This window comes from Ochlerotatus camptorhynchus, unplaced genomic scaffold (assembly GCF_037179485.1).
Source record: "Ochlerotatus camptorhynchus isolate MF236.1 unplaced genomic scaffold, CSIRO-AGI_Acam_v1.1 ptg000130l, whole genome shotgun sequence".
Lineage (NCBI taxonomy): Eukaryota > Metazoa > Arthropoda > Insecta > Diptera > Culicidae > Ochlerotatus > Ochlerotatus camptorhynchus.
The window spans coordinates 2,058,568-2,084,009 of record NW_027040620.1 but is presented as its reverse complement, the minus strand read 5'-3'; the positions used below and the strand labels follow the sequence as shown (position 1 = coordinate 2,084,009).

Here is a 25,442-nt window from a genome sequence, read left to right as displayed (position 1 = left end):
ACGTGTCGATTGTAGAGAAAACGATTGTAATTTCGATAACTACGACTCGCAAAATTGAACAGTCGTTTGTAGTACGGCGAGCGAGAGTTACAATACTTTCGGAGGGCGGCAGAGCGTTGACGTTTTAGCACGCGTAGGCGTGGGTTAGACCATGCAGGCTTTAGCGGAGGTCGTCGAGCTGGGACAATGCGGAAAATAGCATCTTCCAGTGCAGCACTGAAAAAATCCACTGCATCATTCACGCTAGCGGCAGTTTCGATAAATTGCCAATCAATTTCCGCAAGCGCATTGTTCAATGCAACATAATCGGCCCGGCGAAAGTCCAAAGAGTAGCACTCAGATGACGGCGTAAAAAGAATCGGCGCAGGTAAACTAAATGACGCGACGAGAGCGGGATGATCGGCATCTAGATCAATCAGTGGCTCGACGGGCAAGGAAACAGAAGTGCCCGGTAGTGCGGAATCATTAGCCAGGACAAGATCTAGCAAACGTCCATTTCGGTTTGGAAAAGTATTCACTTGTGTGAACCCGTAAAAGTTAAAACCGTCCAAAAGAGCACAGCAAGCAACCGGCATATGCGAAAGCAGTGGATCAATTAATGGTGTGCCACTGTCTGTAAAGCGCCACTGTAGACCAGCTTGATTGTAGTCACCAAATACGAAAGCGGGAGAGCAGGGACTTAATTGTGACGAAATTGACCCTAACGATTCCACATGCTCACGGATGATCGTGCAGTCGTTTTTGCGGTCGGGAGGCAGGTAGATTGCGCCTACACTAAGCTTGCTTTGTGGAAGTTCTACGACAATCCACAGCTGTTCCAGTTGACTGGAAATGGGTGACGTACTTACGTAGCTGGCTAGTCTAGTAGATACTGCAATCAGGACTCCGCCACCGCGCGATTTTTGACTGTTTAGGGCAGACCGGTCAGTTCTAAAGACGGAATAGAGTGACCCGAAAAGTTGCGATGAGTAAATTCGGTCGTCCAGCCACGTTTCCGTCAGCACAATCAAATCATATTCGGCCTCCGCAACAGCCAGGAAAAACGAGTCGATTTTAGTCCTCAGCCCACGCACGTTTTGGTAGTAAATCCGGAGACCATTCGAGGAGCAATCACGGGCACTAGAAATCGAAAGGACATCAGGTATCGAAAGTTCGGAATCACTAACATACTCGCCTGAGGTTGCAGGCCGGAAGCCCCCGATACCATCACCGACCACAGGACCAGGACGATGACGATGGCGGATGTCTGCAGCAAGCGCGACTGGGTCGGGAGGTTCGGAAGCTTCCTCAGTGCCTGTTTTAGGGTGTCCCGGATCCGAGGAAGAGCAGGTGGCGGCATAAACCTGCTGGTAGTTGGCAGGACGGATGCATGGACATGATGTGGCTAGTGTGGAGATCGCAGAACCGGAAACACAGCTAGAAGTTGAAGCGGTATCAGGCAAAGGAGAAGCTGAATCGTCAATATACTTGCCAGTAATAGCTGGTTGGAAGACCCCCGACCTACATCTACACTCAGGGCCAAGACGACTATGCAGAGCGCTGGCTGGAATAAGCGCGACTGAGGCAGAGAAATCAGGGGCTTCCACAGTACTATCCACGATGCGTCTCGGTGGTGATGGTGGTGGTCCAGAAGCAATAAAGGTAGCAGCATTATTCTTGGAAATCGTGTAAACATCATGATGCGTTGCACTGGAACACGGAAACTGATCAGGCAAATGACTGTAACTAATGTATGCATACTTGCCTGACGACGATGCTCGGGAGACCTCACCACCGAACTCGACCGCAGGGCCAGAACGACTCTGATGGCAGGAAATAGTACGGCTTTGATGGCGGGAAACAGCTAGCGCGACTGGATCGAGTGGTTCGAGGTCTCCCATAATGCGACAGGCAGCGCGTTCTGGTCTACAGCGCTCCAATTCACAGCGCAAAATCCAATTCTGAATCAGCAGACTGGGTCTAGTCCGGAAATGGGAGTTGAGAACTCGGAAGGTCCCGGAATAGGAGAGATCGTGATGGCAGGCGTGTTCAAACGAGGCAACCACATGTTTTTTGAACCGTCTTCAAATTCACGGAACAAAATTCCTTTCGGCCATGTATCCGATCTAAGAGCAGCTTCGCGTAGTTTGGGATCCATTCCGACTTTGTACGAGATGAAGCTCATACGGCTGATGTCGGATCCTTTTTTGACTAGTGGCACAACCTTAATCGGATCTTCACACTGTACACAACCTTTGACCAGCTTCTCGATTGATTCAGATTTCACGCTAGGATGAATACGAGAAAGGTACAGCCAAAACAGCTCGCTGGGTTCAGGGACAGTAAGGACCTCGGTAAAGGCATTGTCGCCTGTTACTGCTTTAGAACCACCAACAAGTGGTTTGCTAGTGAGCGAGCCTTCATCGCGGCGCCGTTTTAATGGCGGTTGACGCATGAAATCGGAGTTTGTCGGAGTTGTCAATGCGATTCGTTTCGATAGCTGAGCGATCTGCTGTTCTTGCTTAGCCATTTCCTTCCTAAGCTCAGCGTGTGCGATTTCCTGTCTCTCGGTGATAGAATTAATCACACTGCCAAACGACGAGACGGCAGTTTTGAACCGAGCACATTTCATCAGCTTGGCGCACTCGTTACACATCCAAAACAGGTTCGGGCTAGTGTGGACAATATTCAAAAAAGCCTTATTCAGCTTTGTGCCGCCGCACTTTAGGTGAATCATCCTGTCGCAAAAAGCCATGCAGGAGATGGATTCTTCATCGCCTTTAACTGGTTTAGCGCATTGGTCACAGGCGGAAGTCATGCTGACTCAGTTTCCAAAAGTGATTTAGAAACAGCGGTGGAGATGCTCTAATACGCAAAGAACTTGATTTGTTGGTATTACCAACCGGTGGCAACTAATGATTTTAAATTGGTTCACTACTTGACTAGCCACTATTAGGTTTTGCACCGTCGGGGTTAACCTCAATCTGATGACAGTTTAGTGGTACTGTTTACGTGGACTTAGCCGATTTTTTCTTGGGTGGATTTTCTCGATAATTTTTCAGACTGCAGTGAGATGTAAACCACATTTCTGCAATGTTCACGAGCAACATCCTTGCAATGCGCTGTTCCTCGACAATTTTCAAGTTAAAATTCGGAAATTTTAGAATTATTTTTTTCGAAAAAACGACTAAGTGCTTGTAAACAGTACCACTGAACTGTCAAAAAGGTTCAGTCGATTAATACTGAGTTCATTTGTGACGTCACGCTGCAGAACCTAATTGACGAGTGCACGGATGGATTTGAGTTCACTCACTCGACAAAAAGTGACACAACAGCGGGGCCCTGTTTACTAAAAATGAACACATATGTGTTCATTTTTAGTAAACAGGGCCCCGCTGTTGTGTCACTTTTTGTCGAGTGAGTGAACTCAAATCCATCCGTGCACTCGTCAATAGTCAAAAGTAGGTAAAAGTGAACTAGCCGGTGGGACTTGTAGATGAATAAAAGTTCACCCGAGCACAGGTCTATTGAATATATTTTTTGCTGTGGGATGATGGTAATCGCCCAATACTATTATGTGTCATGTTTGTCGCACGTGCGTACGCGATTTTAATTTGAATGTGATAACGACGATAACACCCAACGACAAAACGCAACACGCACGACGCGCAGTACGCTGCGTGAATAAATCGAATAAATGCGACTCTTCAAGTGCGGAGTAGTTCGTGCATCTAGTGTCTGCTCACTCCCGGAAGATTATTAAAAAAATGTATCCATATTCGACGTATTTCGCCGGTACTTTTGCTGCGCAGCAGTATCCAACTGCAAGCTATTCAGCTGGCCCTTCCGGCGAATCGAATCTGCAGTTTTTCAAGCAAACTTTACATGAACCTCTCCAGTACGGAATGGCCAACTACGGGGGAGATTCAGTGGCGGCCGTGAAGACGCTTTCATCTGCCAGTACCGAACGGTGGCCCTCCGGTAAATTGGTTCTGCTCTACAGTTTCTTCGAAAACAGCTCAAAGTCCTTTTCCAGATGAACATTATGTACACTCGTCCAATGGACCACTTATCGCTACGGACGCGTCGATCATTGCCGGTATGCTTCCGATCCGGGACGTTCAGCATTTGATCGAGCTGGAGAACAGGATCGTATCGGTGCAACAGTATGAGTGCTTGGTAAGTGAAAGCGGGATTTTTTTCTTCACAATGTCACTCCTTTACGCCTTTTACTACTTATAAATTTTAGTTGGCGCACCTTCAGGTTCTTACGATCCGTTATCAAGGGTCTTTGAGTGAGATGCTCCGGAACTTTATTACCGATCCCGTTCTGGGACAGATTGGCTTCATCCGCACGAAAAATGGAACGTACAACTGTGCGATGAAAACCGACCTTCAGCGAATCATGATGGCCATCAAAGGTAATACTTGGTTGATATTTTTTCGAAAAATTCATACGTCACCCCAATCACCGAAATTGCAGCCTCTTGGTTTCCGGACAAGAGTCAGGAATGTTTCGAAGTTCAAATAGCGCAGTTGTTGAAAAATTCCCACGCTCGTTGCAAAGCTAAAGCAAACGACGATAAACCTCAGCCCGGAAGTCCAAAGAGTCTGGATCAGCCTACAGTAAACTCCATCAAAGCGGAAGTATGGATTGGGTTCAGATTCAGTGTGCAAAACAAAAAATCGATCAATCGTATATTTAACTTTCTTCCAGTATCAGCAAACTGCTACCTACCCGCAGAATTCGGTAGTCCCTCCGCAGAATTTGTATATGTTTCAGCAGAATCAATGGTATCAGTATGCCTTGTACTATCGGGAGCGCTATCAGATTGCCAGAAAAGCTAACCAGAAGATGAAAGCCGACTATGTTGAGCAGGAAAAGCAGTACCGGAAGCGTATATCCGGGTGCCTCAAGCGTGTACGGACCATGCAGCAGTACTTAAATGTATTGGAAGAGCGGGTGCAGCATTTGGAGTGAGTCGGCATCGGGAGACGACGATAATTTCGCAAATCTAGCTGCCATTTATCCTTTGAATTTGATTTTATGTAACGTTACAACCAAAACAGTGCAGAAAAGCACTTTTTTTTAACATGGAGGTGTCTATAATAATATCGAACGAAAATAAGAATATGGGTGAATTTTAACTGCAGTTAAAGGTACAATTACTATTTACTAGTGTCTCTCTCATACCGCCGCAAAAAATATCGGACGGTCCGATATCGGATGCCAGTGCGGCCATCCCTTAAATGTGATTCCGCCATACCACCTATTCTGCGAGTCACGTAACTCTCTCTCACCGGTGAGGTGACAATAGTCACCTCGTATTAGGTAACTCTCCATTTGATTTGCTCCTCACCGGTGACAGAGAGTCACGTGCCTCGCAGAATAAGAAGGATGTTTCGAACGAAAAGAAGAAGCATATCGACAGTGAGCATGCATAAGGGCATATACGCGATGATCGATTCTCTTCATAGATTTTCTCTTTGCATTGCTACAGCTAAGCGAAACAATTTTCTATAATTTGTTCAATGCAGAGTTGTAACAGGTTGTATTGGTTATCAAAAGCAACAGCAAACGCACAGACAAACGTTAAATCTAGCGAGTTATTAACAAAAGAGAAAATCAACGAAGAGACTCGATCATCGCGTTTGCGCCCTTATGCATGCTCACTGTCGATATGTACGGCAAAATTTATACCTCCTATAGGCAGAGACAAATTTTACTCATCGCTGAGTTCCTGCACTTTTGGCGATTATGAGTGAACTAAACTCAAATTTGGGTCGTTCTCATTCGCCGTGTGGACGATACTCAAATGAGTTAGATTAATTTGCCGTGAGGCAACAAAAATTAGGTTTTGCACCGTCGGGATTAACCTCAATCTGATGACAGTTCAGTGGTACTATTTACATGGACTTAGTCGTTTTTTTCTTGGGTAGATTTTCTCGATAATTTTTCAAACTGCAGTGAGATGTAAACCACACTTCTGCATTGTCCACGAGCAACATCCTTTCATCGCGCTGTTCCTCGACAATTTTCAAGTTAAAGTTCGGTAATTTTAGAACATTTAATTTCGAAAAAACGACTAAGTGCTTGTAAACAGTACCACTGAACTGTCAAAAAGGTTCAGCCTATTAAAACTGAGTTCATTCGTGACGTCACGCTGCAGAACCTAATAACAAAACGGAAAAGCGCAGCAAGTTTGTTCTTCCTCTGCAATTCAAGACCAACAATTGAAATGGCCTTAACTCCATTTTGTAAACAAACCTTGTAAGGCCATTTTCTCGCGAACCGAAACCTTCATTCGCAAACCTTAACCACAATCGGGTCGAGCAGAATTTTCCCTACCTGTTCATTATGTTGATTTGCCTTTGTGGACTTCGGTTCGCGAGAAAATGGCCTTACAAGGTTTGCTTACAAAATAGAGTTAAGGCCATTTCAATTGTTGGTCTTGAATTGTAATTGTAATTGTAATTATTCCTCTGTGAGGCGGAGTTTATCTGTTATAGTGTAAACTGTGTGGAGATCCGCAATCTAACTAAAAAATGTGGCAACCAACGGGATACCTGGAAATCACACCTACTGTAGCCTACACGGTCCTAAGTACGATCAGAATCCGCAATCCCCCTCAAATGTACGCCATAGGTATTATAACTTCACTGATTTCAGGCGAAATTTTGACCACTTCCGGAATCTTGATCGACGAACCGGACTGCCGTAAAATAGCAAAAGTGCTCACCCCAGCCAAAATACCCCCACCGATTCCGATGGTTTCGATTCCACTGGACAACAATCCCATTCGCGTTGTACAGGAAACGTATAGAGAAATGCTACCGGCGATGGCCACTCCACCACCACCAGCACCCAGCCCACTGCCGATTTCCGTTTCCCACGAACAAGTTCCTGATTTGTTGGAATTTGCCGACCACGGTTGCCCGACTGCTAATTTCAACGAAGTCGAGCTGGCTCTTCTGGCACAGTGCGGCGTTATCAGCGAGGATAATATGGAACTGTCCTATCTGAAGACCACGCTGTCGCTCAGTATGATGGAGGCGGAGTTTTTGCGTATGCAGCTGAGGCTGTTCAATCTGAAGGCGCGATCCATCCTGGAACTATTTCAGGTGGGTTTCAGACGAAAAAGCCCTGTCCCTGTCTTGGCCTACAATTTTGGGTTTTCTTTCAGTACTGTGAAGGTTCCAACGCCGGGTTCTGTCGCTGCCCGGATATTCGTAAACGGGTATACGAAATGGGCATTCTGGTGCAGCGACAGTAGAAGGTAGGTGATTTTTGTTTTTCTGGTTTTTTTTTAACATAATCATTGTTTATTATGGTCGGTTGATTTTTTTTTAAACTTAATGTATTCTCGAGTTCAGTGGGTTCAGTATTCGACCGGTAATGAGCGCCAGATCCAGCTCCTTATCCAAGATGCAAAAGAGAAATGGGTAGTTGATGGCCAGTTCGATTGGGTTTTTATATAATGACGTAAATCCTGAAATAAATAAATAAATAAATAAATAAATTACATTGACCATTACATACGTTCCTGGGGATAGCAATGTTATAACTCAGAATAGTCAAAAATCTTATACCTACCTAAAGTTGAAGTTTTTTTCTGTATGCAATGGCAAAATGTAAATATCCTAGTTTGTCGAATAAATGTCAACATAATTCGCCTTTTAATCAATAGAACCAAATACAAACGCTCAGAGGATTTAAAGGCATTTCGAGTCTCAAAATCGATTCTATAACATTTACCCGAATGTCACTAGCCCGAATGTACCATTAGCCTGAATCGTTTGAAAATAGTCTGATTTTGAGCCCAGTATTTGTAACTTTGTAGAAAACTCGTAAATTTTTTGAAATGTCTGATAATAGATTCTGATTTTCCATCAAACAAAATTCTCCAGAGAAATGCTCATGTTTAAAAGAAGGAAGGATTTTCTCTAAAATATTAGATTCTGATAACTTATCAAACATTCAAATCCCAGAGCCCATAAATTGTCTCAAGGTCAATTTTAAAATCTCAAATTAAAACTTCACAGTGCAACCATAGAGGTAACTCTAAGACCAGAGGGTCCCAAAGAAACATTCTCAACTTTTTTGCTCAGCTCTGGTACTATCTTCGGTCCCAAGCTAATCGATTCACCCCTCGAAACATAGGAAAAACCAATAACCCCTCATTTTATCTGTCAAACTTTCATAGCGAATCAAAACAAACATTGTGTAGTACTAGAATTTCGACTAGAATGGGGTACGTTAATCGTTTGCTTGGGACCAATAGGCTAGTCAAGAGCCAATTTAAAATCGTTAGTTTCGTATTGATTGTTGGTGCAACCCAAAAGCACTATTCATTCAGTAGTATTCGAGCTACATGAATTCGGACGTGTTAAATTTGGGCTAGTGGAAAATAGTCCATTCGGTAATTCATCGCACAATACTTTTATTTTAAATCAGACTGACCTCGCTCAAAAGTAAACTTCTCGGAAGTTCTATGAACTTCTTGAAAGAAGACAAGAAATTATTCAAAGGATCTTCAGGTGATCAAAGACTTATACCAACAATCAATACGAAACTAACGATTTTAGATTGGCTCACTACTTGACCAGCCTATTGGTCCCAAGCAAATCGACTAACGTACCCCATTATAGTATAAAATCCAGTACTACACTATGTTTGTTTTGATTCGCTATGAAAGTTTGACAGATAAAATGAGGGGTTAGTGGATTTTCCTATGTTTCGAGGGGTGAATCGATTAGCTTGGGACCGAAGATAGTACCAGAGCTGAGCCAAAAAGTTGAGCTCGTTTATTCGGGACCTTCTGGATACAAATCCCGGCGCATGTGGGTGTACTTCTTCAAATCGAAGTCCGAAAAGACGGTTTTGAAGGCATTCAAAGAATTCCACGTAAGGACTGAGCGGCAGTCTGGAATGAACGGGAAGGAGTATGTGAACCATGGTTTCGAAGGCTATCTGAAGTAGCACGGCATACGGCATCAGAAGACGAACGACTACACTCCGGAACAGGACGGCATGGCAGAACGAGCCGGTTCGATTGTGGAGCGTGCTCGGAACATGCTGTTCGAAGCAGGACTGTTGAAAGCTTTCTTGGCGGAAGCTTTCCTTACGACCGTATATCTGTTGAATCGATCTCCAACGCATGGCTACGATGTCACTCCCAAAGAGGGTTGGACTGGGGAAAAGCTAAACCTATCCCACGTTCGAGTATTTGGAACCAAAACGATGGTGTTCATTCCGAAGCCGAAAAGGGAAAAGTTGGATCCAAACTCCCGCGAGCGTATTCTGACTGTTTTTGACGAGGACACCAAAGGGCACATGACCAAGAGTCGAGAAGTCACCTTCATCGATGAAGTCAATTCTCAAGTAAAAATTTTTGTTTTTATGAGGGTTCTGAAGACCATGATTTAGACTTGCTTAGAAACTTCGATAAAAATTGCAATATTACTTGGGTTGTGAAGGTAATAAAGCGAAGCAAGAAGTCCCACGACGTCGCATACTGGTACAACTAGACATCGAGAAAATCGTTTCGCTGTCTCTAGACGAAGCCCCGAATCGCAGCCCAATGTGTCCGAAGAAGACGGTTTTTCACCGACTGTGAAGCAACCGATGAGAGTGAAGACAGCAGCAGTGAGAACAACATGTCCACAAATTCTGCGTTTGTCGTGACTTCCGTGCTCCCACTGCGACAATCTTCACATCCACCTCAGTCACAGGTGTTGAGGCGTAGATGTCGGGAGCACTGGCTACCAGGCAAGTATGATAAATGTCAAGTCAAGAGCCACATGTGAAAAGGGCATACAAGCTTTTTGTAAACAAACCATTGTAGGCTCTTTTCTCGCCAACCGAGGGTCGCCCACTCAAACCAGCAATATCATCGGGAAGGAGAAAGTGTTCCCTACCCGGTGATGTTAAAGGTTTGCGTTGGTGTTATATGGGTGGCGAGAAAAGGGAATAAGAAGGTTTGTTTACAAAAAGCTTGTATGCCCTTTTCACATGTTGTTCTGGAAGTGCCAGGGCCAGTTCAGCGGAATGGCTTAATCCGCAATTCACGCCGACGCTAGGAGGTTGGATGATGATCCGGTGATACACCAGGAGGCACTATCCAGAGACGACTCCGTACGCTGGGAGACGGCGATGAACGAGGAGTACGACGCACTGATCAACAACAAAACTTGGACATTGACGGAGCTACCGAAAGGCAGAACGGCCATCAAGTGCAAGTGGGTCTACAAGACGAAGCACGACGCCAGTGGTAATGTTGACCGCTACAAAGCTCGCATAGTTATAAAGGGATTCTCACAGCAAAAGGGGGTGGAGTACGACGAAACTTATATTCCTGTCGTTCGTCACTGTGGTGACTGCGGTATCTCGCCGGTATCGCCTTGTTTCGTGAAAACCGGGGACGTTAGCTGGTATGTCGTTTGAACAAAGTACTCTATGGTCTCAAGCAATTCAGTAGGGTCTGGAATATCAAACTGGACGCCGCGCTGGAGTAGCTGGGACTATCGGAATACGATCCGTGCTTGTACTACTGGATCGAAGATGGGAAGATTTTGTTTGTTGCGGTGCACGTTGACGACGTGCTGATATTCTCCAACGATGTCGCGCTGAAGAACAGCCTGAAGACCAAGCTAAGCAGTACATTCCGGGTGAAGGATTTGGGACCTGCGACGAGCTGCTAGGGCATCCGTATCACCCGTACGGACGGTTCAGGTTCAGACTCTATCTTGCGTTGGTTCAACATGCAGCGTGCGAAGGCCGTAACCACTACAATGAACACCGCAGAAAAGCTGTCAAAGGAGATGTCGCCGAAGACTGTGGAGGAAGCCGATGCTTGATGTACCCGTCCAGACATACTGTTCGCTGTGAACTTGTTGAGTCGTTTCAACAACTGCAACTTGAAGGTCGTTTGCCCGTTGGCTATCCCGATGCGGTCTGGGCGTCTGATCTGGACGACAGATGGTCAACAAGTGGATATGTATTCCTGCTGCAAGGAGGAGCAGTATCTTGGTGCTGTACGCGTCATGATGGTGAGGACAGGTGTCGCAGTTTGGCGAACAAAATCCGATCGAGTTGCGCTGTAACAACCAGAGAACAATTTGTATCACGCGGAACGGCGGATACATCACCCGGACGAAACACATTGATATCCGGCACCATTACATCCGTGATGTGTTGGACCGGAAAATTATCAAACTTAACTACGCCAAGACAGAAGACCAGGTTACAGATGGTTTAACAAAGCCGCTTCAACAATTAATCATTTTGTTCGACCATTTTCCACAGAGATGGCGCTGTTTTGCTGGTAGGAAATGGTAAAAATCCCCATATAGAAATTGAGAGAAGTGGGAATAATTCGCTTTCGGTGCATATTCAGGTCAAAAAAAGTGTACGACAACCTAAAGAAATTAATCAGGGACTTTGTCGTTCAGTTTTTTCCCGGAAATTATTGTTAAGCAAGCTACAATTAAATAAAAATGATTTTTCCCCATACAATTTTACCTGCTTTACTACCAGTCCCCAGAGAGCCAAAAAAAAATCAAATTTGAGAGAGAAATTCTCTCTCACGAGCTCAATCTCTCAACATGCCATGTATTTTGTTGACACTCGATTTGTGATTTCCCTTTCACAGATTACAAAATAGAGTACCTGACACTACAAAACATGTCTGGTACCTCTATATATGCATTTGCTTTAACATTTGAAGTCCCTCCTTTTTTACATATTCTGCGCAAAAGATACTTTATGCCCCGCCCCATACATAAAATTCGGCGGGAAATTCTGTGAGGGGTGAGCTATTTTGTGTGCAGAATGTGTAAAAAAGGAGGGACTTCGAATAATAATCTAAATGCATATATAGAGGTACCAGACATATTTTGCACTGCAGCCTCTGTGAACAACTATAGGAAAACAGATTGTGTCTAGTTTCCGATAGATGTCACCGTAAACAACAGCTGTGACATCTGATGGAACATGAATGCAGAAGCTTGACAAAATGATCAATTCAAGCTTGAACGTAACCAAAGAGCAATGGGATTGTATATTTGAAGACGCTAGCTTAAGGAGGAGTGTTGAAGACCTGTAAGCTGTGTCCATCTTAGTAGGCTAGTTTTTTATTTGAATTAAAAAATCTCCCTCTTTACTTCTAACCGTCAACCGAACCAGATGTTCGAATTGCCTACTCCCAATAGAAACAATTTCAAAGCTAGCTGGTATCATATGCGAGAATATCGGAGAGACGTGATCGGAACTTTTTGACAGTTGGAGATCTTCGCAGTAATTCCTGATCAATTCGAAGTCTTGGAAAAATATCCTGGGATTATTTAATCATCCTGGAGATTTTTTACCCGAAAGACGTGATTTGGACTTTGGCTGTGTTTGGGACTCTATAAGAAGTTTGCTAATTCTGTGGATGACTTCAAAGCTATCAAAGGGAGGTTGCGGGTCACTATTTATCACCTCTTAAAAAGGTGAGTGGCTTAACTGCAACAAGAAGGCGGTTGAGGAAATTTGTGATTTTTTTGGATGGAACCAAAACAACAGAAGGGCACCCCATATGCTGGATAGTGATCTCTGTTAAATGCTGAAGGAAGTTGAACTTCAGTAGAAAGGCTGTTGGAGCATCTTTAGAAACTTGGATGCCTTCAAAGCAACCAAAGGGCGTTTGAGGTCACGATTGATCACCTTTAAAATATATTGGAGGTAGAAAGGAAGCAGCAAGGCATTTTGGGTGCCCTCCTGTCTCTGCCAGTGCCCCCTCGTCTTAATGAATCTTATGAATCGTAGACACTCGTCATTTGAATTAATTTGAATTCATACGGATTATAAGAGTTGATATCCAGGTGATTTCCCTCATAAAATCTGCTAAACTCTATGCCAAGATAGTTAAATAGCTAAAACTAAAGACTGAAGCACCACACACGACGGCCTGCGAGGTAATTAACATGCCTACTCGGGCGTCGGTCGGGCAGACACACCTCCGTACAAGGCATATCTTTAAACACAATGGAGAAACATTTAGCAGAATAAAGTAAAACAAAAATGCACTAATTACTCTTGAGCTGCTGCAACGATTGCGTCCGTATGTTGATATTGATTGATTGCTCGATGTGCTTCGCGTAGATCAGCGGGTCTTCCGTCATGGGGGTGAAGTCGGCTCGCGTAGGCTCGAAGATGTCGTTGATTCCCATCTGAAAAGAAAGGTAGGCAATTCCATCACAAACATTCAATCCCATGTCAATTTCCGACTCACATTCTGCAAATCGCTGGTCAGAATGATGTTTCCCTTCAACGTGAACTTCGGTACGATCGTTTTGACCCACGAGGGTGCCATCTGCTTTACAATGTCTCTCAGATTCGGAACATTGTCTCCGATCTGAAGCAATTTCATGAGATTCCCCAGTCCAAATTCGTAATCCGGAAGGATGATGATCAGCTTGTAGTCGTCGGAATCAAGCTCCAATTCCAGTACGGTCGACTGCAGTCGATCAACGTATGCGTACTTAAGAATGGTATTATAAATCTTGTAAGGAACCTTGACCGTTTCCGTTTCACTCAGATAGAAGTTATGCTCGATGGTGTCATCCAGGAGTCGATCCTGCTGGAATTGGTTGGCTCTTTCCGAAAAAGCAGGGAACGCTGCAAAAGGCGACGCAGTAGTTACGTCCTGCAGCAAGAAATTCTGCAGGAATCGCTGATGACTGACCAAATCAAACTCTTCGGGGCTTCGTCTGACTCGTAGCATCCTCCTACGGTAATTCGGATGCGACTGTCGTCGCTGCACTTGGCTTTGCTTCTGCCCACGCTTCCGCAGATTTCGCCGACGTTTTTCACCACCTTCCGTTGGTGTTTCTTCTGTTGGCTCTTCAGTTTGCTCTTCCTCGGCGGGTGTTTCCGACGTTTCCTCCTCTGTTGTATTCTCAGTTTCAGAAACGGTGGTAGTCTCCGCCTGTTCGCCACCTTCGGTGACGGTTGTTGTTGTCGTTTCAGATTCCTCGGATTCTTGTTCCGATTCGGTGGTAGTTGTTCCATCTTCTTCCGGCTCTGCTGAACCCATGGTTAAGTCGAAGCTCGTCGCAGTGGACTCCGTGGTGGATTGTTCCTCCTCGCTGGAGGTCATGTAGTCGGCTGGGAATGTGGTGGTCTCCATTGAGTCCGGGGATGTCGGAGCGATGGTTGTTGTTTGCATTTTCATTTCCGGAATATTTTCCAGATCGTAGCCGTAGAATTTGAGGATGGACTCGTATTCGGGGCTGGAAGGAAGAGATGAGTTATTAGTTGTGGAGTTTGATTTTTTTTCAGTACGTTCACTAGGTGTAACAATTGCAAAAGTTAGCATGATGAGAATCTTTCAAACGGGTTTCTTACTTAAGAGAATTTCACGGTAATTCCGAGGAAAATTCAAAGAAAATTGAATTCGGAGGATATTTCCAACGACATTTTTATGAATATTTCGATAGACTTGGTAGAAGTATTTTAAGTTTATTTTTTAGAGACTTCACAGAAGGGTACGAAGTGAATTTCAAGAATAATTCCATGATAGTTTCGGGAGACTACAAAGCGTATGCTGAGGAGAACTCCAAGTTAATTTTCATGTGAAATCTCAGTTGAATATGGAATGGACTATTTTGAGGTTTCCAGAACTAATTGAAAGTTCTCAAATTTTTCCTGAAGTTAATGAAACTGTCTTGAAGTTCTTTTGTAGTTTGAGAAAATAGCCTGACACTTACAACACTTTTAATCAAATTTTTAAACTTCTCTGAACTTTTTCGGACTTTTAAAAGTTTCCTCAATTTATTTAACGATCATGGATCTTCTCTAAAGTTCTCGAAACTTTTTTTTTCAAATTGATGTAATTTCTCTAATGTTAACGCAGGGGCGATTCGTGACCTATCAAGCTACCTGTTCAACCTATATTTTATTTGTATACATACAATAATAAAAAAAAACTTGCGAAGGTTTAATCATGAGACTTTATTATGTACATTTTAAAGATTATTTATACAACAGCTTTTTCTGCGAATAAGTCTGTTACATTGTCATATAATCCTGGTTTATGTTGTAAATCTGAAAACAAATCTTTTTCCACAGCCATTAACATAAGGTAAAACAGTCGATCCTCTCCCATAGTCGTGCGTATATAATCTTTCACCCGACGCATTGCGGAGAAAGATCTCTCCACGGTAGCAGTTGTACTCGGTAATGTGAGAATCAACTTTGCCAGTCTCGCTGTTTCTGAAAACACATCCTCCAACTCTTCTTCGGCAATTAGCATTGCCATTTCCTTAACGGATTTAGTTTAGGGGAAAACTCGCTTCGTGAATAAAATACTTTGAGCTCATTACTCAATTTTGTTACATCAAAATTATTGCCGAATAATTTGGTCAATGAATCGAACAGCTGTTGAGAAAAACACTCATAGTATTCTCCAAATTTAGAACTATTGAGCAACCCTACATATTTAATGATTTCCAATGATTTTAACCGATTGTCCATTTCTTTCAAAACGCGATCGGTTAATGTCTCATAAAGTGCCTGATAAAAGGATTTAGTCTTTTTCCGCAACATGTCGTCACCTCCATGAACTTGAATAGTGGCATCATACACATTTTCGAAATGTTTGATCGATTTCATCACTTCGATCTCGTTGCGGCAAGAACGGACATTTTTTTATGCATTCTATTGCATCCAAGTCTTTCTGTTGCAATACGCTGTAGAGTACGTCAGTAAAACTGAATAGTGCTGCAAAAACCTTCAGAAAAAAAATGTTTCAAAATCCAGCAAGAATCCGTGCAATCCTCGAGCATTGGTGCACGTATCTCCATCCCAATTCATATCGCCGAGATACAAATCTCCGAGGCACGTTATAATACCGGCATAGTTATCGTTTACAACGTTGACCATTCTTGAAGTGTAGGCCCACTTGGTTCTACATACGTTGGGGATTTTAGCATCAATATATTTCTTTAATGCTTGATTTCGTTTTGTGGATTGGGAGAAAAATGCAGCAAGTGACGATAGCGTTTTGAAAAACTTTGCATTTCTTTTTTCTTCTGAACAGGAGTGCAGCAAAACCAAGTTTAGGATGTGTGCTTTGCAGTGAATGTACTCAGCCTTTGGGAAGTTTTTCTTCACCAAGGCTTGCGTCCCTCCCGACTCACCCGACATAACCGCGACACCATCGTAGCTCTGTGCGATAAGCTTGTCAGCATTTAGACCAAATTCGATAGCAATTGAGTCCACTTCACCTGCCAGAGCGGGGGCCGTTTTATCACTACTTACGTCACAAAGACGAACAAAACGTTCAACAGGAGCACCTAAACAAACAAATAAAAAATCAAAAAATAAATAAATTTATAAAAGCAAACAACAATGCTAAACGTACATACCGTTATTTTTAACATATCGAAGCGCACATGATAGCTGAGCCAATCTTCCAAAATCGGTCGTTTCATCCATCATGACAGCAACATATGGAGCTTCATCGACTTCTTTGTTGATTTGTAGCAGTAGGCATTTTCCAACGCACTCTATAATGTCGATTTGTATAGCACTTGATGTTCCGGTGAAGACGCTGGATTTGCTAATAAACTCTACAAAACTAGCAACGAATGAGCAAAAATCTTTATAATTGCCCCTATTGTTAGAAACCTCTCTTTCGTCATGCCCACGAAAGCCCAATCCGTGGGACCCCAGGTAACACACAATATCTATGAGGGTTCTCAATCCTTTCGGGTTCTTGGTCACCATACAATTGTGATTTGTCTTGGCAACTTCCCGCGCATGGTCAAGAGCTTCATCGATTCTGATCCTTCCGAACGTTTTATGGGCCATGGCATTATCGATGTGGTCCTTCGATGACGAATGAACTTTCAATGCCGCCGACAAATGGTTCAAACCAGTGAAGCCTGTTTTTGACCATACACCACGGTCTTGGTTGCTATGGAATAGCAAGCACGGCCAACAGAATATTTTATTCAATTTTTCCGATCCGCATAGCCACCTGTGACTGCTGTACGATGATCTGTTGAAGTTTCTCGTCATAGATTTTCCTGACTTTGAATAATACGACTTCAAATTTTTCATGTCAGGTTAGGGGGTGGCTTTTTTCACGACCAGCAGTTTTTTCTCCATGGTTAGCGCAGAAAATGGTCGAACAAGAATATACGCTACAGCACATTCAATTTGGACTTCTGATGCCATCTGAAATATAAAATATGTATCAATAAGTACAATAAAATTATTGTATAGTGTATACATAGTAAAAACTATCTGCAACTTACGTCTCACTGTTTTAGAAACCGTAAAAGCTGCTAAAAATTCGGAACCACCACTGAGCTTGAACATTCTACAAACACTTTTTCAACAAAACCATTCATAAAACTGACGGTTCAAGCTCTTCGATGCACACTGAGGGCGTTTTTCGACAGAGAAAAACCACTCACACAGTGACAGATTCTTCCACTGTATTCCCATTCATACGAAAAAATGCCTGTTCATCGTTGCAAATGATGATGCTACAAAATATTGCAGCCTGAAATGTCAATTACGTGTATTACTTCTCATCTGTATACGTTTATGAGTGTATCAGTACGACGGATAAAGTTGAACTTGTTGCTTTCACGACACACGAAGGCGTAGCGTGAGATATGCTGTCGCATAGGTACCAATATTTTTCGTGATGATACAATAAGCGCTTGGCGATACATCAATATGGAATGGGCAACTGTATGACTACCGTGGTGCATTCTAACCTTTCTCACTATAGTGCAATGCGGTCATTTTTGGCCTGGAAACAGTATGTAAATATTTTCGAATGCTAACCCTTCTAATTATGAACATTTTAATAATTTAAAAAATTTCTGAAATAGTCATGAGGTCCACGTGTGCAATGAACATGTTGCACATATGGAGGAATCGCCCCTGTGTTAACGGAATTGCTTTGAGGTTCTCTGTTTTTTCCTGAAGTTCTCGATACTTTTCTAAAGTGTTTGCAGTTCTCATGAAGCTTGTTGTACTGCTCTGAATTTAATTGAACTGTCCCAAAAATGTTGAAAAGCTTCCGTGAACTTCTGAATTTACGTGAACCCCTCTATAATTGTCTTAACATCTCTCAAGTTCTCTGAAAATTTGAGAACTTCTTAAAATTTCCCGCTAATTATCTGTGACTAATGGTACTGAACTCCCCCTGAAATTTCCATTTTTTTAGATTACTAAACTTCTTTGTTAAATTCTCGGATATTCTCTTAAGTTCCATAGGCTCTATGAAGTTCGCGAATGGTTTTTGAAAATCTCTGCGCTTCTGTGAAGTTTTCGAAATTCAAATAATCAATATAGTTCTATGATTTCAACTCAAGTTCTTAATATTTTTCTTAACTTCGTGGAACTGACCTTAAATTATCGACTCTAATTCATAACTTCTTCAGTAGTCTAGAAATTCGTGAAATTGTTAAAACTGCCCAAAATTTTTCGGAATTTCCTCAAAGTTCTCTAGACTACTCTGAATTTCGCAGTATTTTTTTATAAGAACTCACAATTTAATTTAATTTACTTGAAGTTTCCACTTTCCAGAAAACCAAATCGAACACGTTCTAATCGATGGGAATTTCTTCTCTGACATCATCAACGTCCGCACGTACGGCAGTGCGAACATAGATATGGAACACTACTTAGTTGCAGTATGCATGCGCTCAAAAATCTCGACGGTGCATAACACCCGTCGAAGTCGAACGCCGCGACTCAACATTGATCAACGGGACCCTGGAGTTGCCCAGGATTACGCGCAGCAGCTGGAAGCTGCACTACCCACGGAAGAGCAGCTTCGCGCAGCTACTCTTGAAGATGGCTGGAGGGACATCCGTTCCGCCATAGGTAGTACTGCTGTAGCGGCACTTGGCACTGCGATTCCGGCCAGAAGAAATGACTGGTTTGACGGCGAATGCAAACTGTTAGTAGAGGAGAAGAAATGCAGCACTAGCGATGCTGCAGCACCATACGAGATTGAATGTGAAGCTATACAGACAAGCGCGGAATAGACAAAACTCGGTTTTTTTAAGGAAGTAGCGTCAGCAGGAAGACCGAGATCGCAAGGCTATGGAAAATCTGTACCGCGTAAACGACACACGGAAATTCTACGAGAAGCCAAATAGTTCGCGCAAAGGCTACGTGCCGCAAGCCGATATGTACAAGGACTTGGACGGTAACCTTCTCACGAACGAGTGTGAGGTTATTGAGAGGTGGAAGCAGTACTACGACGAGCACCTCAACGGCGATGCAGCAGAAAACGAATGTGGCACGGCAACATACTTTGGAGCACGCGCAAAAGACGACAAGTTACCGACCCATGATCTTCAAAAAGTTGAGGAGGAGATCGGTCGGCTGAAGAACAACAATGCTATTGGTGTAGATCAACTAACAAGTGAGCTATTAAAATACGGTGGGAAGCACTGGCTAGAGCGCTGCACTGGGTAATTGCCAAGATTTGGGAGGAGGAGATATTACCGGAGGAGTGGATGGAAGGTGTCGTATGCCCAATCTACAAACAGGGGAACAAGTTGGATTGCTGCAACTACCGCGCGATCACACTGCTGAGCGCCGCCTACAAGGTACTCTTCCAAATTCTGTGCCGCCGCCTGCGACCATTTGCTAGAGAGTTCATGGGGCCATACCAAGCGGGATTCATGGGTGCCCGCGCTACCACGGACCAAATTTTCGCGATTCGGCAGGTTCTGCAGAAATGCCGTGAATAGAACGTGCCCACACATCATTTGTTCATAGATTTCATATCCGCATACGACACAATCGATCGAGATCAGCTATGGCAGATTATGCACGAGTATAGATTTCCACATAAACTGACGCGATTGGTCAAGGCAACGATGGATCGAGTGATGTGCGTTGTTCGAGTATCGGGGACACTCTCGAGTCCCTTTGAATCTTAGCAAGCTGATGGACTTTCGTGTCTGCTATTTAACATCGTGTTAGAAGGTGTGATAAGAATAGCTGGGTTAGACACGAGTGGCATGATCTTCAGGAAGTCCATCCAGCTTCTTGGCTTCGCCGATGACATCGATATCATGGCACGGAACTTTGAGACGATGCCGGAAACACGTACATCAGACTGAAGGCTGAAGCTAGACGGATTAGATTTGTATCAACGCATCGAAGACGAAATATATGACGGAAGACAATGTTAGCCTCCCACCCCGGATTCAGATTGATGGTGACGAAATCGAGGTGGTCGATGAGCTCGTGTATTTGGGCTCACTGGTGACCGCCGAAAATGATGCCAGCAGGGAAATTCAAAGACGCATTATGGCAGGGAATCGTGTCGAGAACGCTCCGGTCGAATAAAATTCGCCGCCGCACGAAGTTGACTATCCACAAGACGCTGATTAGGCCGGTGGTTCTCTACGGCCACGAGACCTGTACTATGCTCGTGGAGGACCAGTGGAGGAGTGGTGTTTTCGAATGGAAGGTGTTGCGTACCATCTACGGTCGAGTACAGATGCATGACGGACCGTGCAGGAGGCGAATGAACCACGAATTGCTCCAGCTGCTGGGAGAACCATCCATCTTCCACATTGAAAAAATGGGCGACTACGGTGGACTAGGCACGTCGTAAGAATGCCGCACGACGAACCAGTGAAAATGGTTCTCGAAAGCGACTCAACAGGAATAAGAAGAAGAAGTGCGCAAGGGCAAGTTTGATCGACCAAGTAGAAGGTGATTTGCGGACGCTTCGCAGACTACGAGGCAAGCGAAGTGTGGCCATGGATCGAGTAGAGTGGAGACGACTTCTTCGGACAGCAGAGGACAACAAGGCCTGATTGGCCTGAAGTTTCCACTATTTTCCAGCATTTCCTTTCATCGCTATGATCTTCTGTAAAGTTCTTACAAGTGTTGTGGAGTAACTGTGAAGTTAATGGGACTTCACTGAAGATCTCTAATCTTTCATAAAGTAAATTAAAAACTTGTAATAAGCCATGTAATCGGCATCAATTGGACTACCTCAGATCCTACGCAGTGAAAGACGAATGATCAATATTGAAATACATTCTCGCTAACATAGTTGAAAACAGTGACTGATTACAAGAAAAGAGGACTTTAGTGACTAGGCCTTAAAAAGAGACACTGACTGGCTTGAAAAAAAAGCGACCCGCCCTGCAATTGGATGTTACAATCCCATGTCAGATTTGCTCCGACAATCCACCTTTGGTTGGTTGAAACTGAATGCGCAAATAACAATATTTCGTTTCTGAAATATATCTGGCTTTCTTCGAAAACATGTGTAGATTTGTCATCAGTATGAATTCGTGATATGGAGGCCCTGGAGGATCCACAAAAAAATCCGGAACATCCGTAAGAGTAGTCAATCCATAAAACTAGGCTTAGGACTAGGTAAGATGATCAAGGCATTCCAAATGGTGATGGTGCACAAGTAAATTAGGGATTCCCTCACTACGCGGCGCTAGTTTACATGTGAACTTTCTATATATATAAGCTATATCTTGAAATCCTCACCATATTCGAAGTCAGGGCATCTACGTGAAGTCCATACGTAGACTAGCGTCACGTAATAAGAGAATTCTGAACTAACTAACTCACAAGAAGATATTGATCAACTGAACAACTTTCCCGAAGACGGAAACATTCTAAATAGTAAAGATCTCAAGATATATTTTAAGCAGAAAATTGACTTGCACGCCGCATGGTGAGATAATTCTGTACTACTGTTCTCTATCCACCGTGCAATTTTGCTGAAGACAGTAACCTTTTATACGGCCAGGATCATGATATATTCCATGTGGCCGTCTTACCACTGGTGGCGTGATTTTTTCAATAGATCAATAATCACTAAATGTATCGCGGCAATTTTATACAGTTTTGGTTGAATTTTACTTCAAGTTTAGGGTGGCCGTCTTACCCCGTAGACCCCTTCAGGCCATCCTCTCGAGTGCCCCACCTGTGGAATCCAGGGCATTGTGGAAGCTGATTATCTCGCTTTCTCCGGTAGACATATGTGCATGTGCCTATACACGCGTAAAGTCCCTGGCCCAGACCTCAAGGATTTTTAGCATCACTTGGGAAGCCTGGAATAGGGACTGAATTAACTCCCACGACCTTTTCATCAGGAAAATCAAAGGAGGCACGGGAAAATAGGAGAATCCAGCCGACTATCGCTCCCAAATTGTCCTCTCCCGCCTAAGATCTGGTCACACTCGCCTTTCCCACAACCTCATTGGAAACGGTGATTTCTACAAGACCTGCTCCCTATGCCGCATTAATCACTCTGTTGAGCATTTCCTATCTCACTGCCCCCAATACCAGGAAGCAAGAGAGCTATACGGGATTCCAAGCAGTGTAAAAGACGCACGCAGCAATAACGCATGCCGGACCGCTGCTCTACTAGGTTTTCCTAAAGAAGCAGAGCTCTTCCACCTAGTTTGATAACTACCACTTCGGTGCTCGCTGCCGGCTGCGGATACCTCACTGAAGCCGGTGGCACCCTCCTTTTCATCATGGACCGACCATCCGCACTATCACCCGGATTACCGACCCTAAACTGACCAATGATACAACCAAGGCCCATATGCACCATAACTACTGACCCCAATAGACCTACGGCACAAACAGAACCCACCCTCAAACAACCATTGAACCTCTCTTACAGCAAATTAGACAGCATACAACACCCCGTTTTGAATAACTCTGTAGTAGGAGGACTCCCTTCTGGCGCCCCATAGTCCTTCCCGGAGACCCCCTCGGAGATCCCCAGAGATGAGCCAGCCTGGCTGAAAGTCTCGTTAATAAAGTAACCTAACCTAACCCGTCGTCCCCTAAATATCAAAAGTTTAACGTTCTCCCCTCAGCATAAATTAATTTCCCGCAATCCGCGTCCGTTGAATCTGCTTTTCGTGATTTTGTACAACCACGACAAACGATGCAATCCAGAAATGTTGGCTCTCAATCACTTTAACCATCTAATGAACAGGATTCGTTAGTTGGGTCCAGGTTGGGTCGAGCTGGTGGGTCAACCAGCGAATTTCGAATATATCACAGTTTGCACCATCTCAGAACTATTTTTTTTAAAGTATCTAATTGACTTTCATTTTCCCTAAGAAATATTTCTAAAAAATTTCAGTGTATATTTGTTTCCAGGTTTTTGAATTAATTTTTCACAACTCGTCCGTAGATAAAATCAACAGTTTTTGAGGTAGATCTTTTCAAAAATAGCACCAATGAAAATACATACTCTCTTAGGCTGTATTCCATTTGCCGAGTTACATATGACCTGGAGTTAAAAATGACATTTCGAAAATCCCTGTCTGAGCGATCAACCGGTGATTCAGCAGAAACTCAGTCACGGTTATCAAAATCGAATTTCTTGCCTGTGCATCTATCACTTTTAACCACGAGTTAAATTTAAATTTAATGTTAATCACTGAGCGCTTGTATTACAACCATTAAAACACATAACATTTACTACTAGTTTAAAATGCCGGTAGTTAATTTTCCAGTGCATCGACCATTGCATATTCATCATTTTTGATTCAATGTTAACGGCGTATTCGACTTACTTTGTATTTCTAAACCATGACCCACTTAGTAATGGAACAAACTCTGTTGCTTATTACAGTGCTCCTAGTGGACATTTTCGGAAGCTTTAGACGTTTATTAATGTTCACAACAACAACGAAAATAACAGTGTATTTTTGTCCGTGATCCGCGTCCAAGCTGGCAAAAGTGTTGAATTTTCCTAGAAACATCGTATGGCGAGTGCTCAAAACGTACAGGGAAACCTTGACGACGCACCGGAAGCCTCACAGGAAAAGTTCGAGAATTCCTTCGAAACCGCGATGAGTAATTCGTTTCGTACTTTTTTCTTAAAATATAAGGACAGAATGCACTTTAGTGAAAACCGTTTTCAAATCCGTTTATTCTAATTCGAAATGACCCAAATGATGTTGTTCCATTACTAAGTGGGCCATGATTTATAATCAGTAATGTCGATTACTACCCGAGTAAAGTCTGAGACCAAATTGAAAACTAAATTTTGGTCGTTTTAACGGTTAAAATATCAAAATTGAGAGCAAACAAATCTTCCTGTGACATCACCTTGAAAATTAATTCTGCTATCAGTGATGGCAAACTGAAAAAAATCACTTTGATGTACATTTTTCCTGTTGATAACAAAACGAGTATTCAATTTGATGTTCTGCTAAGGCATTGAAACAAAATTGCAACAACATATTTTTGAAGAGCAAATGTGCAGCTAAATGAAAACAACATTTGTTATCAAATTTGTCAATCGCATAAACTGAAATCAAATTATGATTTCAGTTTGATGTTGATATTTGATTTCGATTTCTTGTCATTTTGATGCTGGACTTTGCTCGTGTATATTGTTAACTATATTGATTCTCTCAATTAGCGAAGTATTATCAAACAACACAATAAGTTATCAGTCTAAATGAAGAATTGTACTGTCTAAAAAGACGTGGCCTGATTCCCCGCAACAGTCACTTATCCAATCATGGAAATATAGGCATGGTTCATTGTATTCGTATATCATGGTGATCAGAAACCCATAGGGCATTTTTTTTTGACTCACCGTATGGTAATGTTTTCACTACTCAAACTCAGTCCACTGAGTAGGTTCTCCTTCCGATAGAAGTAACTCCTCAATCGGCGATGAATGTCACGATAGCCCACCCGTAGAATATCCTTATCGTACGGCACCACCAGACTATCGTGAATTTCCGAAGCACTTTTCCCGTCGGCACCCTCGTACAATGCGACTAGAATACTGGACAGAGCACATGGCGAAAAAGCAATGTTGTTCTTGTTTCCCTTGGAGTGAAGATACAGAATCCGAAATCCCAGATGATTGGTCTTGTCAACCATCGCGTCCAGCGGTGTAATCTTTGGCCGTATTTCCTGCACTGGTCCTCCGGACGGAGGTGGTGGAACGGGTTGAGCTACTGCAGCTTCTTCGCCACCGAGATTTATGCTATAATATTGACCAGCTGTCAGCGTCCAGTAGCACGTGGTGACCACCAGTAGGATTTTACTGGTAGTGACCATCCTGACACCATCCACACTGGAGAACGACAAATGCGCGACACGAATCAACGAACTTCGATACAACCGGACTCGGCATCAAAACGCGACGGACTAACTAGTTTCTGGAACGGTGAACATCTTTTATAATACTCGTGTTGTATTCTTTGTGCATATCGGAGCGGAGTCTTCTCCACATTCCACCGCCGATCCGATCCGCGTCCATTGATGGCTTTACGATCGATTAGAACCAAGCGCCGCGCTATCGGGTCACAGTTCTGCACACTCATCTGTCTTTCTGTCTGGAGACTCATGGACTTCACATTGGTTCGCGAAGAATAAGTGGTTTTTTAGGCCCTGCTGTTGTATGCCGATACTACCG

The 25,442-nt window shown here is 43.4% G+C and overlaps 3 protein-coding genes across 3 annotated transcripts; 2 read left to right on the top strand and 1 right to left on the bottom strand.

Moving 5' to 3' along the window:
- Window positions 1-3,884: 3,884 nt before the first annotated feature.
- Window positions 3,885-4,960, top strand: LOC135700179 (uncharacterized). Its single transcript, XM_065220597.1, has 5 exons — window positions 3,885-3,960; window positions 4,016-4,158; window positions 4,229-4,400; window positions 4,463-4,626; window positions 4,697-4,960. Exons 1-5 carry the CDS (start codon window positions 3,885-3,887, stop codon window positions 4,958-4,960), a joined length of 819 nt encoding a protein of 272 aa, XP_065076669.1.
- Window positions 4,961-6,463: 1,503 nt separating this feature from the next.
- LOC135700224 (uncharacterized) lies at window positions 6,464-7,323 on the top strand. The gene is made up of 3 exons (XM_065220668.1): window positions 6,464-6,583; window positions 6,650-7,101; window positions 7,164-7,323. The coding sequence occupies exons 1-3, from the start codon at window positions 6,526-6,528 to the stop codon at window positions 7,251-7,253; spliced, it is 600 nt and encodes a 199-aa protein (XP_065076740.1). The 5' UTR covers window positions 6,464-6,525; the 3' UTR covers window positions 7,254-7,323.
- Spn85F (Serpin 85F) lies at window positions 7,257-25,180 on the bottom strand. Its single transcript, XM_065220657.1, has 4 exons — window positions 24,612-25,180; window positions 13,251-14,250; window positions 13,053-13,188; window positions 7,257-7,469 (listed from the first exon to the last, which is right to left on the bottom strand). The coding sequence occupies exons 1-4, from the start codon at window positions 25,082-25,084 to the stop codon at window positions 7,333-7,335; spliced, it is 1,746 nt and encodes a 581-aa protein (XP_065076729.1). The 5' UTR covers window positions 25,085-25,180; the 3' UTR covers window positions 7,257-7,332.
- Window positions 25,181-25,442: the final 262 nt, after the last annotated feature.